At 50.5% G+C, this 12,847-nt stretch overlaps 2 protein-coding genes across 4 annotated transcripts in view; one reads left to right on the top strand and one right to left on the bottom strand.

Annotated features, from left to right (window-relative positions):
* Positions 1 to 2,067, bottom strand: part of MORN1 (MORN repeat containing 1) — a 53,881-nt gene extending 51,814 nt beyond the window's left edge. For all 3 annotated transcript variants that reach the window (XM_084785309.1, XM_084785308.1, XM_084785310.1), the window contains exons 1-2: positions 1,849 to 2,067; positions 1,040 to 1,111 (exon numbers count right to left, since the gene is read on the bottom strand). In XM_084785309.1, the coding sequence (XP_084641435.1) occupies positions 1,040 to 1,111; positions 1,849 to 1,924 (148 nt within the window). In that variant the 5' untranslated portion in view covers positions 1,925 to 2,067. The remainder of the gene's footprint in view (positions 1 to 1,039; positions 1,112 to 1,848) is intronic.
* Positions 2,068 to 2,188: 121 nt separating this feature from the next.
* Positions 2,189 to 12,233, top strand: RER1 (retention in endoplasmic reticulum sorting receptor 1). Its single transcript, XM_084785313.1, has 7 exons — positions 2,189 to 2,342; positions 5,247 to 5,334; positions 6,707 to 6,811; positions 9,104 to 9,203; positions 10,365 to 10,443; positions 11,385 to 11,520; positions 11,968 to 12,233. The coding sequence occupies exons 2-7, from the start codon at positions 5,254 to 5,256 to the stop codon at positions 12,055 to 12,057; spliced, it is 591 nt and encodes a 196-aa protein (XP_084641439.1). The 5' UTR covers positions 2,189 to 2,342; positions 5,247 to 5,253; the 3' UTR covers positions 12,058 to 12,233.
* Positions 12,234 to 12,847: the final 614 nt, after the last annotated feature.

Here is a 12,847-nt window from a genome sequence, read left to right as displayed (position 1 = left end):
TGAGTTCACAAGGAAACAAAGAGAATATTGGAAGAGACTGGGTGCAGTGGTGCACCTGGGAGGCCGAAGCACAAGGCTTAAAGGTTCCAGGCCAGCCTGAGGTACATAGCAACAACAATAACAACAACAACAAAAAAAAAAAAAAAAAAAAAAAAGAAAGAAAAGAAAAGAAAAGAAAAGGAGATATGAAAACCCTCCAGCCCACTGAGCAGGCAGATTCTGCAAGTGGAGAGAAGCCAGGAAGCGCAGACACTGCGAGTTGAGGCCCACTGCTTCTCGGGTGTGTGCGGGCCACTCTAGGGGATGTTTAATCTATTGCTTAGGTTTTCTGAAAATGTGGTCACTTTCCTTTTTCCCTTTTTGGCTTTTCAAGACAGTGTAGCTCTATGTGGCTCTGGCTGTTCTGGAACTCACGCTGTAGACAAGGCTACCCTTGAACTCAAGAGATCTGCCTGTCTTTGCCTCCTGGCTACCGGGATTAACGGTGTGTGTAACTCTAACGCGGGAAAATACAACAGACCCTCCATGTTGCGAAGAGAGTCAAGAGGAGGCATCCTGCTGAGGACACAGGTGCCTTTCCCCAGGGACCAACAGACACTGTCTCATGGCACAAGCCACGTTTCATCCGGCTTTCGTCTGGTGATCTTCTATAACCTGCAATGCTGCCACAGGCATGAAGGGGAGAACAGGGTTCTCTCTCTCTCTCTCCCTTGGTCACCAATTTTTGCACAATTCCTTTTGGAATGCAGAGAAACCAAGGCTGAACATCAGGGGCCTGTATGTCCAATAACAAGCATGCAGCATGCTGGGACGGTGGTGTCTGTGTGTCACTCTGGATCCATTCACTGCCCGACTCCTTCCCTCCCACCAGTGGTCCATCCACCAGCATGCTAGGAGCTCCAAGCCTGTAAGAACTGGTCTTACACTGGTTCTACCACGATTGGGGCAGAATGGTACCAGTGTGCAGGCTTGGTGCAACACTAGCTGCCCTCCAAGCTCCTCAGGAAACTGGCCTCTGCCACGACCAGAGGGGTCTTACCATGTTTCTTCCCTCCCTTCCATTCTCCTTCATAGCGGAAGAAAGAGTTCGAGTACACATACACGCCATAGCCTGCGTACGGAAGAGATGAACACAGTGATGGTGTGACGTCAGCAGGCACAGAGATGGGGTAGGTCAGGGTCTGGAGTAGTCTGCAGGTCATTTCTAGACTCTCTAGCCCTTTCAACAAGGCAGGATGCTTCACCTTGGCTAGCTGCTCAAGATGCATGGGGGAGCTAAGCTCTGTTTATTGTTGTCCCTCCGCCCCCCCCCCCCCCCCCCCCGCCACTCACGTTGTTGCTTTCTACACGTGGCCCGGGCAGAGGAGGGCTAGGTCAAAAACTGATTAAGAGGAAGGACTTAGAAGCTGGTAGCGAGGGCAGCGAAGCAGGGAACAGCCTCGGTGAGGACTCAGCGAGGAGCCCACTCTGCCAGGACAAAAATCCACACTTAGCCTTGGCTAGCCTCAACTTTTATCACCCAGCTCTGAAACATCACACCCAGCTCCCATCTCTCAGGGATAGGCAACCCCCACCGCTTCCTTGCCAGCTAGTCGCAGGCTGGGGCGGGGAGACAGTGGCACTAGAACTGAGCCTGGCCTTACATCGATCCTGTTCCTCCGGTTTTAGGATAATTTTCCATCAGACCGCACAGGGCGGGCCCGCCTTCCCAAGGGCCTCGCGTGCTCACCCCGCCCAGCTTGACCTCGGCTCGACTACGCGCCCCGCCTAAAGTGACCGAGGCCTTGTCGTGGCTGCAAGTGCGCCCTCCGGAGCCACCGAGCTCCAGCGGGGATACACCGCTCGTACCGTTTCGCGGCGGCAGTTTCGGCGAGCGCCGGCGCCGCTGGAGCGAAACAGGGCTCCCTTCGCCGGTCGCCGCCATCTTGCCGCTAATGGTTGCCTAGCAACCATAAGGCTGCCTGCCATTGGCCTCGGCCGCCACGGGGCGTGGCCACGGCCCTGTCCTGGAGACGGGAACTTCCGAAGCAGCGCCGTCGGATCCGGAGCCCGAGGACGCCAACGCGCCTGTGCAGCACGGCGCACTTCCGCCAGCTCTGTTCTTCCGCCGTGGAGCACTCCCGCCAACGGCTTCTTCGGCGTCCATACCGGAAGCGGAAATGGTTGGAGCTTGGGCCCCGCCCCGCGGCCATCTTGGCGGCGGGAGGCGGCGCCGCAGGACGGGACGGAAGTGCCTGTGCAGTTTCCCGGATCCCGAGCTGAGCTCTGGCGGCCGCCCTGCCCGCCATCCCCCTTCCGCAGCCGTGAGGGAGACCGCGGCTCGGCTGCAGCGGAGCTGCGAGGTGCTGGGGGTGGGCTGGTGGCGCGGACCTGGCCGGGCGGCTCGTCGGCGCCTTCCCCTGGACTGTCAAGGCCGCGGGCGGGCGGGCGGGAGGGCGGGCGGGGCCCGGCAGCGCCTTTGAGACTGGCGAGGGATTGCCAGGAGGCCGGCCGATCCCCGGGAGGGGTCTGCGAGGGGACTGCGGAGCGCCGCCCGCTCCGGCCGCTGCTCGCCCCACCCCCGGCCGTAGGGCATCGGAGGAAGGTGGCCTGTTGCTTCTTCCCTCACAGATCGGGGCGGCATGTGTCAGGTGTCCCCTTGCTACCCCACCACGTTCGTTTTCGGGGCACACGTGTAGGAATTAAGCCTGAGGGTGAAGACATTATTAAATGGATTGAAGTGGGTGCTGGTTAAATGGCTCTAGATTGTGTGGTGACATTAAGGCAGTACAATTCCCAGGCTGTACCTTCAGCGTCGTGCAGATAAGGCTACATTGTCCTCGTTGGCAGGATATCAGTGCAGGAGGGCCGCCTACCTACACACCAAGAACCCCCAAGTGGCTTTTCTTTCTTTACTCATAAGCTTAGAGATTAGTTCTATGGCTTGGAACTGCTTTTTGGGTCGAGTTTTCAACTCACAGCAATGTGAAATTCCCGCATAAGTGTTCAAAAGAGTATCAGTAACTCATACTCCCTGTCCCTTACGGCCTGGTGCGGATGTTGGGGAATTGGCTGCGGTGGAGATAGAGAGAAAAGGCCTGGGGGAGATCCGAAGGCAGGAGGGGCCCAGACAGAAAAACTTGGCTTTTAGGAAGGCAGCAGCTTTTGAAGTGTGCAGGTGCCATTCGCAGTCCTGAAGGCCCCAGGCGCTCTGCAGAGAGCTTTCTTCCTTCTCTCTGGCATATTCCTAATTTAGGGGTGATGGATTACAGAAACAGGCCAAGTAGTGGGGTCCAGAGCAAGGCTTGGGGAGAATGTTCTGTGTGGTACCTGTCTCCCTTAGAACAGTTTTTGACCTTTTGGTGACAGCATAGAGCAGTTTCAGTACGGACGTGACAAGCACTGCAGATTGTGAAGTCCTCCAAAAACCAGACAAGCGCCCCAAGGAGTTCACACTCTAGTGGGAGGGAACTGAGAGATGGGCAAACAGTTGTTCCAGGAACCAGAAAGTGATGCACATGGAGCTGGTGGTCAGTTTGGGCAGCACGGAGGGCCTCCTGACCTTTAGTCAGAGCGGAGAGGACTGTGGCTGTAACAGCTGATGTGAGGGCCACCCTAGTCCAGGAGCAGGCGTGACGTGTAGAGGGCGGGCACCTGCCTCACCACAGGCTGCCATTAGATCCTCAAGAGCCCGCGTGATGAGGGCAGCGGGTGCTCGTCCGGTTCCCGCACCCAGCCCCAGGCGGTCTTCAGTCGCCTTCCCAGGTCACCGCGCTGCGAGTGCAGTGCTGGGCTCCAGCAGAGTTCACAGTCCTGATCCTGGTATGCTGCCTCTCTCAGGATCTTATTGGCAGGGAGTTTAATCAAGATGTAGAGCAATGTTTGTCTGATAATCAAGACTTGACTAATGTGTTGTTGGTAGCTTTTCTACGCATCATCTGAGCCAGAGTTTTAAGAGTCAGCTCAGCTTAGAACACACACTTTAAAGGAGTAGCTGTCTTTTGTTTTCTTTTTTTCTTTTTTGAAATGGTTTTACTATGTAGATCAGGCTGACCTCACACTCACCTGCCCCTGCTTTCTGAGTACTGGGTTTGAAGGCATGCACCGACCACCAGGCCTAATACTTGCTTTTTAATATTACTCTTGTCTCAATTTAAGCAAACATGTTTTAATGGTAGACACTGTAAAGTGAGGGGACATTTTCGTATACTGTAGGGTGAAGAGTGTGACTAAGACAGCCGTCTGCAGGGTGGGCTCAGTAGGGTGCCATAGCCACTCTGGGGGTGCACTCTGATGTGGCCTCCATTTACACAAGGATTCCCCCATAATGTGTAAAAATACCCGCAGAAAGGGAGAGCTATAGCTCAGTGAGTTAAACTGTGTGCATTTGGTTTATGCCACACACCTGAGACCAAAGGGCATTCTCAGTCTCTTGGACAGCCCTGAGCACAGTCCTCAGTGGCTCCAGGAAATGGGAGCACACTCACAACTCTTCCTGCAGACTTGCGTTTGCAGCCTGTAGAGAGGCTGAGAGTCCACTGACATCTGCTTCCAGAGGACTTCCCCAGGGTTCACACAGCAGATAGGCTGGGGGTTGGACTCCTACACTCTTAACTTTTGTGAGCACATGGTGGGCCTGTAGTCAGAGCCTGCTGAAGGCCTCTTAGCTGCTCAGCACAGGTAGATTTAAGTCATAATTGAACCACAGTTTGTTTCTCCTCTTCACCCTGTTGGTAGTAGAGGGAACTGGGTCAGGTGCTTCTCATAGATTTGAGAGGACCGGGACCACAGGATCCTTGCCTCCTGTTTTCAAGTAGGACTGATGACAAGGCCCCATCACTTAGCAGTTTCCCCGAGTCCATATCTGAAGAGCTGCTGCCTGGCCTAGGGCTGCTGGAGATCTGTCCTGAAGTCGAGTGTAGTGATGGGTTTCTTGGCTGTCTGGACTCTGGTGAATTCTGCCTGGGATCCCCGCCGCATTTGAAAAGCCAGGGGTAGATAGAGTTACCTTCAGTTGCCAGATAAGAAACATGGACACAGGTAGATGGGCTGCCTGCTGGATCTGTTGATGGGGACAGGACCTGGCCCTGGGAGGAGTCTGTGTAGATCCAGGGCAGGACATGGAGAAGACAGAGTGTTTGATGGGAACCCAAAGAGTTGCCAAGGCTTAAGACACCAAGTTCTTGAGAGACTGGTCAGTCGAGGGGAACATTTTCACTGCCTGAGTGCTTTTTATTTCTTTTTAAAGTATCTTGTGTTTATCTCAGTTACAGAATGTCTGAAGGGGACAGTGTTGGAGACTCTGTCCATGGGAAGCCCTCGGTGGTGTACAGATTTTTCACACGGCTTGGACAGGTGAGTAGATTTGTAGATGATTAGTAGAAATATTTGGGAGACAAATGTGATTCCTGACAACTCTTCCTGAAGGGTGAGTTTGCTGTTCCACAGAGAGAAGCTAACCTACAGCTTGCCCTAGGCAAAAGCTTTGGCTTCTGGGTTTGGCTCTTTTCACCATGAGCGCTTGCACACATGTTCCAGATAAAGGGGTCTGGACAGTGGGAGCCACATGTTTATGTTTTTGTTTTGCTGCTGCTGCTCCTCTTCTTCCTCCTCTTTCTTTTTATAACCTTTAAAAATAGTAAAATCAGTTGGGCAGTGGTGGCACACGCCTTTAATCCCAGCACTTGGGAGGCAGAGGCAGGTGGATCGCTGTGAATTTGAGGCCAGCCTGGTCTACAAAGCGAGTCCAGGATAGCCAAGGCTACCCAGAGAAACCCTGTCTCAGAAAAGTAAACTCCTTCCCTGAGTGGTGTCGAGTGTGACGGGCCTTGATCTGCTCGCCCCGCCCCTTCTCGCTGCCGACCTTCCTCATCACCTCCTTTGCCTTCGCAAGGCTGCTGGTGTTGCTCCCTGAGGGGGTGAGCCTCCATGTTGGCCAGGTAGATGTAGGTCACTGTGTCTGCCTGTGTTTGAGGCTGTCTCACTCACTGTGTCTAGAAATCTGATTCAGTGAGCTGATAGAACTATTGCTCAATTAAAAACTTATTAGACTCTTAAGAAAGTATCATATGACAATCTGTTGATAATTATCAAAACTGCCTGGTGGGTAGGCACACTATATAATTATGAATGTTTTAAAATGCTTATAATTAAAATTTCAAACTATATTTCAAATTTTAATGTAAAACATATATATGTGCACATGAAGTGTGTGTTTATAGAAAAACCTAGTTTCCCTAGTAATGACTGTAGCTGCTTTGGTATGTGTATATGTGTGCTCTGGCTGTGACCAGCCACTTACCAGTGAAGGCAGGCAGGGACGGTGTAGCTAAGAGGGGAGTGAGGATGGACCATGTAAGAGGGTAAGAGACGGGGAGGCTTTAGGCAGTTCTGCGGGTCCCTAGGCTGTCTGGATGCCTTGGACAGGTGGCTTCTGCTCAGGCTTCCTAGGTAGACACTTGGTTTTCAAGAATTCCCTACAGATCCGGGTTGGAGGCTTTTCAGTGTCCAGAGGAAGACAGCTTACAGGCCTCATCTAGAGCATTTTCTCCTCTGGGGCTAGGAGAGACCCCTTGGGAAAATAGGTTTAGGGTAAGATTTGAGCCATGAGTTTTATGGTGTGGGATGGTGAACGTCTTCCTTTGTAGGCAAGTTGTGTTTGGGTAAAGTGGTCTTCCCTGTAGTGATGTTTCTGGGCTGATGTATGCCTTTAACTCTTGTCTTACAGATCTATCAGTCCTGGCTGGACAAATCTACCCCCTACACAGCCGTCCGGTGGGTTGTGACACTGGGCCTGAGTTTTGTCTACATGATTAGAGTCTACCTGTTACAAGTAAGTGTGGTCCCAGCTGTCTGCACATGTCTAAATGTGCTGTTGGTTGGGTGTATCTTAAAGGACGTGGTCTATAATAATTACTTTCAGGTTGGTGTCAAATGTAAGAAAAGTTTTCAGTGTGACTGCCTGTTTTCTTTTGGTTGGTTTTTTGTTTTTGTTTTTTAATGTTTTATTTTTTGGTTTTTCAAGACAGGGTTTCTCTGTGTAGCTTTGGCTGTCCTGGACTCACTTTGTAGACAAGGCTAGCCTTGAACTCGCAGTGATCTTCCTGTCTCTGCCTCCCACAAGTGCTGGGATTAAAGGCATGCGCCACCACGCCTGGCTGTGGCTTCCTGTTTAAAGAGGATTGTTAACAGTTTGTCCTGACTTTATCGTGTTCCTTACCTGTAGTTCCCAGTGTGCCCAGGCCCTGTGTCCTCTGCTGTGGTATCCCTCATTCCTTACTGTGTCTCCAGGGACACAGCTGATCCCTGCATTCTTGAATGGAGTGCTAACAGACTTAAGGTGCCACAAGTGACTTTGGCACTTACCTGGGTTTAGCTGTTTTTCAGCTACTTCTGTGTAGCTAAAGAGGAGAGTGAGGATGGACCATGTAAGAGGGTAAGATATGGGGAGGCTTCAGGCAGTTCTGTGGGTCCCTAGGCTGCCTGGATGCCTTGGACAGGTGGCTTCTGCTCAGGAGCTTTTTTTGGAGTTTGTTGCTTCCTAGTTAGACACTTGGTTTTCAAGAATTCCCTACAGACCTGGGTTGGAGGGTTTTCAGTGTCCAGAGGAAGACAGCTTAAAGGCCTCATCTAGAGCATTTTCTCCTCTGCAGCCATAAAAGGTATTTCCTCATTTAAAGGTCCACCCACCCACCCATCCACCCATCACTCTGTCTCATCTACCCACCTGTCCATCCGTCCATCCACCCACCTACTCATCCATCTGTCCATCTACCCACCTGTCCATCCGTCCATTCACCCACCCTTCCATCCATCTGTCCACCCACCCACCCATCTACCCATCCATCCAGCCAATATTTAGGCGGACATTAGGACATTAGGACACACTTATTGAGTGAATTTGTTGATGCATTCACTACTGTGTGAAATTCTTAAGTAAATGTAGAAACTTGTCCTTCATTTTTCATTTGTGGACTTACCCTGTGATTGGACACAGGGTGGCTAGCATATGGTGGTAGGCTGCTACTCTGCTTCATTCTAGAAGGGCTTGACCTGTACAGCATGTCTGAAGTTAGTGCTGATCCACTAGTGGAAGGACTGGACTGGCAGCCTCGGGGTGGGGGTGGAGCACAGCACACAGGTTGGATGTACTCTGTTCTCAATCAGATTTGTGCCTGACCTGGCATTCCTTAAGGCTTGGCTTTGCAACATGATAGCATGTGTGCATCACGTTGACTTTAAATCTAGTTCCCAGTTGTCTGACTTGAAAGCTTTTTAGGCAGAAAGGTTTCCTTTGTACGAAAGGTGTGTTACAGTTCCGGAAATCAGCTAGCGTTGGCGCTTCAGCGTGTTAATGTGTGGACGGCAGGGACTCCCAGTTCTCTGTCTTCTCTGGAAAGCTGGGCTTGGAAACTTTACTCTAGATTTTTTGCTGGGGGTGGGATGAGGTGGGTGGGGTGGTGGTGCACACCTGTAATCCCAGTGCTCAGGAGGAGAGACAGACAGATCTCTGAGGCGAGCTGTTCTACAGAGTGAGTTCCAGGACAGTGAGGGCGACACAGAAAGACTGTCTTGAAAACAAAAAACAAAAACAAACAAACAAAAGGAGCAGGAAAGGACTCCTTTCTCTTGATTTCCTGGCTTTGGCTCTTCTGTGAGGGAAACATTCCTAGTGAAGTATTTCTGATGCTGCGAGTTGTCTATAGGAGACGCCAGCTGTCATGTATCATGTGACTTCATGTGAACATGTTTGCTCACAGTAAGTTTTGAGGCCCGGAGTACACTTGAATGTTACTCAAGTGCCAGCACACATCAGCCCTATGGGCAGGGCAGCGAGTGTGTGTGCTGCAGCCAGTCCTGGTCGGGGCTGTGGCTGACTATCATGCACATCTGACTAGACCTCACAGAAGTGTGTTGTTTGGGCCCTAGGTTATCACGGTCATATTAAACCCACGAGGTAAGCTGAGGAGCATGGTTACTGTGGAACAGGCATTGCAGCCCTTGTCACTTCACCTTGAGGAAACCATGTTTGTAGTGCAACAGAGCTTGTGTACTGGCTCACTGAACCGGTTCCATCTGGTGCTAGCTGGACTGCTCATTGATGATGGCTTTGTTTCTCTTCTAGGGTTGGTACATTGTGACCTACGCCTTGGGAATTTACCACCTAAACCTTTTCATAGCGTTCCTTTCTCCCAAAGTGGACCCTTCCCTGATGGAGGATTCAGGTACAGCAGGTGGTGGGGTGCTCTGTGCCTCTGCACCCTCCTTGGACCTGGGCTTGTGGTATTTATTTGATTGTGATGTCTGGATCAGGATGAATCTGTCTGTAGGGTTACTCATGAAACCTTGGACAGCTGTGAAGAAGTTCACATGGGACCCAGGAGCAGGGCAGGGGTCTGCTCCTCTGCTTCCTGCCTCAGAATTCACTGTTAAGTGCCAGAAAAATACAGCAGACGGACAGCACAGACAGGAGGACCCTGGTGGCAGAGGCTAGTCCAGGCCGAGGCACTGTGTGCTCCCTGATTTCTGAGTTGAAATGTCATTGGTGTGTTTTCTGCCTGTCTGTCTGTTTGTTTGTTGTTATTGTTTGAGACAGGGTTTCTCTGTGTGGCCCTGGATGTTCTGGAACTTGCTCTTTAGACCAGACTCGCTTCAAACTCAGAGATCTGCCTGCGGCTGCCTCCTAAATGCAGGAGTTAAAAGGCGTGCGCCACCACCGCTGTCTTGGGTCCCTCCCTTGTTTTTGTTTTTTGTTTTTGTTTTTTGAGACAGGGTTTCTCTGTGGCTGTCCTGGACTCACTTTGTAGACCAGGCAGGCTTCAAACTCACAGTGATCCACCTGCCTCTGCCTCCCAAGTGCTGGGATTAAAGGCGTGCGCCACCACGCCCAGTGGGGGTCCCTCCTTCTACCAAGTGGGTTCTAGGCATTAAACTCACAACATCTGGCAGCAAATGTCGTTATCTGCTGAGCCATCTCAGTGGCACTTCTCGTTTTATTGTGATAATGGATTTCAGTGTTGGCCATAAACTCACCTTGTTCTGCCTCCCGAGTGCTGGGATTATAGGCATGTGCCACTACATGGCCTACATTCTCTCTCTCTCTTGTTTTATATAAATATCAGTTTGTCTTTGTCTTATTTACATAACTACATAGTACAACAAATGAAAATGTGTGCAGTTAAAAAAAGCGCATTAAGACTTTTATAACAAAAGAGCCTCCCTTGAGTTTTTAAAGCAACAAATTAATTTCTAAAAGTTGTCTGCACACCTCACACTTCCTCTGGTTGAATGACATCTGTTGCCGTGTGTGAGTGTACCAGCTCAGAAGCATTAGGGAGACTTGTGGGTGGGGCAGTTGTTTCACCTCCAGCTGATGTTCCTTTCAGATGACGGCCCTTCATTACCAACCAAACAGAATGAGGAGTTTCGTCCCTTCATTCGAAGGCTCCCAGAATTCAAATTTTGGTGAGGTTTTTTTCTATTGAATAATGAAATATATACATCTATACATGTCTTATTTTTTACACATACACAGTAACTGTCCATGTATGGGGGGTGTGGAGTGACATTTTATGTCACTTCCCAATGCTCTCTCTTGGGATGGCACAGTAGTTTAGAGTTAGTACATGAGGCTAGTTCCAGAATAAAAGGTCCTAAGAGCTGTCTTCCAGGCGGGATCAAGGTCACCCTGCACTTCCACAGAGCAGACATCCTGCAGGTGCTGGGAGAAGAGAGAGAGAGAGGGATGGGAACACAGCGCAGGTGTAGTGTAGCGCCTTTATTGCCTCTGTTAAAAGGTCAAAGCTGTGGCCTCCTGGCCTGTCTTTTTGGCCGTATGCACCTGGAGCACAAAGGAGCCAAAGTCTTTGTTGGCTCAATAAATTGAAAGAGCAAACTGGGTTCTTTTGAGTTCTTTAACTCTGCAGCTCTGGTGCTAAGTGTGTGGAGTATGGTCTGGGAGAGGAAGTAGAAGGTGGGCAGGAAGTCCCCAAGGAACCTAGGGTTGGTTCTGTGGGAAAAGAAGGGCTCATGGGGGTTTTAGTAACCTGACTAGAGGTGTGATGGTGGTGGTAAGTCTGTGTGCTGGGCGGGGTGGGGGTGGGCACTGGACTGTACTCCGGCTTCCAGTGCCAGGCCCAGGGCTTAGGTTATTGCTCAAGTTGGCAGTTCCTGGTAGCAAGGGTGAGGTGCATTTGGCTCTAGCTGGGGCATCTTACACTTAGTGTGAACTTAAGAACGCAGCTCTCAAAAGGCTAAGAGGACAAAGACGACACTGCACTCCTCCGATGCTGTCTCTGGTGGGTGCTTCTGTGCAGACAAAGGCACGAGTGGCTGTCGGGCCAGAGGGGGTTGACAGGTGTCTGGTGCTACCTGCAGACCGCACTAATTTTTCCCTTTGCTTTAAGGCACGCAGCCACAAAAGGCATTCTTGTGGCTATGGTCTGCACCTTCTTCGAGGCTTTCAATGTGCCCGTGTTCTGGCCGATCCTGGTGATGTACTTCATCATGCTTTTCTGTATCACAATGAAGAGGCAAATAAAGGTAAAGGTGCAGCGCTGCGGTGCCCGTGACGGCAGCGGCCCTGGGAAAGCATGCTTGGGTGTAGTGCTGGGCACTGCCCGTGTGTGACCGACCTATGCTCGGCTCTGTGAGAACAGAGCCTTTCTGGAAGGTTGCTGCAAGCTGAGGAGGAAGGCTCTGGGTAAGGGCCGGGTTGGGCTTGGGCTTGCAGTGCCTCAGTGGCTCCCTTAGCTCAGAGCTCGAGGTCTGTGTGGCCCTGCTGGAGTGCCAAGGCACCGCCTCGCTCATGCTGCAGTCTCCCCAGGCTTCCCAAAGGGAGTGTGGAGCAAACTGTCGGCTTCTTGATTTCATTTGTGATAGGCAGAAATCATCAAGGGGGCACTGTTGGCTATTCAGATCTAGAGAAAAGCGTTAAGCAGAAAACTGTTTTGAAGTAACTCAAGTTTGTTTGTGTGTTTGCTTTCCCAGCACATGATTAAATACCGGTACATACCATTCACACACGGAAAGAGGAGATACAAAGGGAAAGAGGACGTGGGCAAGACATTTGCTAGTTAGAAGCTGGACTGAATCTGTCACACGTATTCGAGAACGGTTTTGAGCCATTGTAACAATGCCTTTTTCTTCACGTAAAGTAGTTGATTATGAGGAAGTTGAATTTTCTTTTTAAGAGGAGCCTCAATGATTTGTATCTGAAATATCAGGTTCTTGAAGAAACTGGCATTTAAACCAAATTGCATTGACTTCTTCTTCAGTGTTCATGTGTTTGGAATGGACAGAATTGTAGTGAGCCACTGGCTCGGGAGACCAGGTGGGAGGCAGCCCAAGAGAGCAGGAGGGAGGATGGGGGTGCAGCCTTCAGGAGCTGCCTTCCTGACCACGCCGAGGCCACTCCCTCTGTGCCAGAGGGACACGCCAGCCTGCTTCCTAGTGTGCACAGGAATGTAACACTTTGGGGGTGACTTTCACATAGCTCTGTGGGGTTCTCATGCCAGTTTCTGAACCTCATCTTACTGGAGATGTTTTTCAAGTTGGCCTCTATCATAATGACTCAGAACCTTGTTCTTAACTACCATGATTGCTTTTGAGGGCCTGGAATTATAAATATATATTATATTTTAATTGTTTGAGACTATTTTGATGCTTTCCTTTGATACATAACATATTTTGCTTTTAATTAATTTAAATTTGTTCTCATGCAACATCCTCTTCAAGGAAACAGAACTGGCCAGAGCACACCAGGTTTGGGATTTATTGCATGGCCTTTTACTTTCTATGGGGAAAACAGAACCCACCATGTGTCAAACTTTTTGATGTGATAAAAATAATACTCTTTAAACATTTTACT

The sequence above is a fragment of the Acomys minous genome (assembly GCF_964271855.1).
Source record: "Acomys minous genome assembly, chromosome: 6".
In the NCBI taxonomy this organism is placed as follows: Eukaryota; Metazoa; Chordata; class Mammalia; order Rodentia; family Muridae; genus Acomys; species Acomys minous.
Note: the sequence above shows the minus strand (reverse complement) of the source record. Positions and strands in the feature narration are given on the sequence as shown.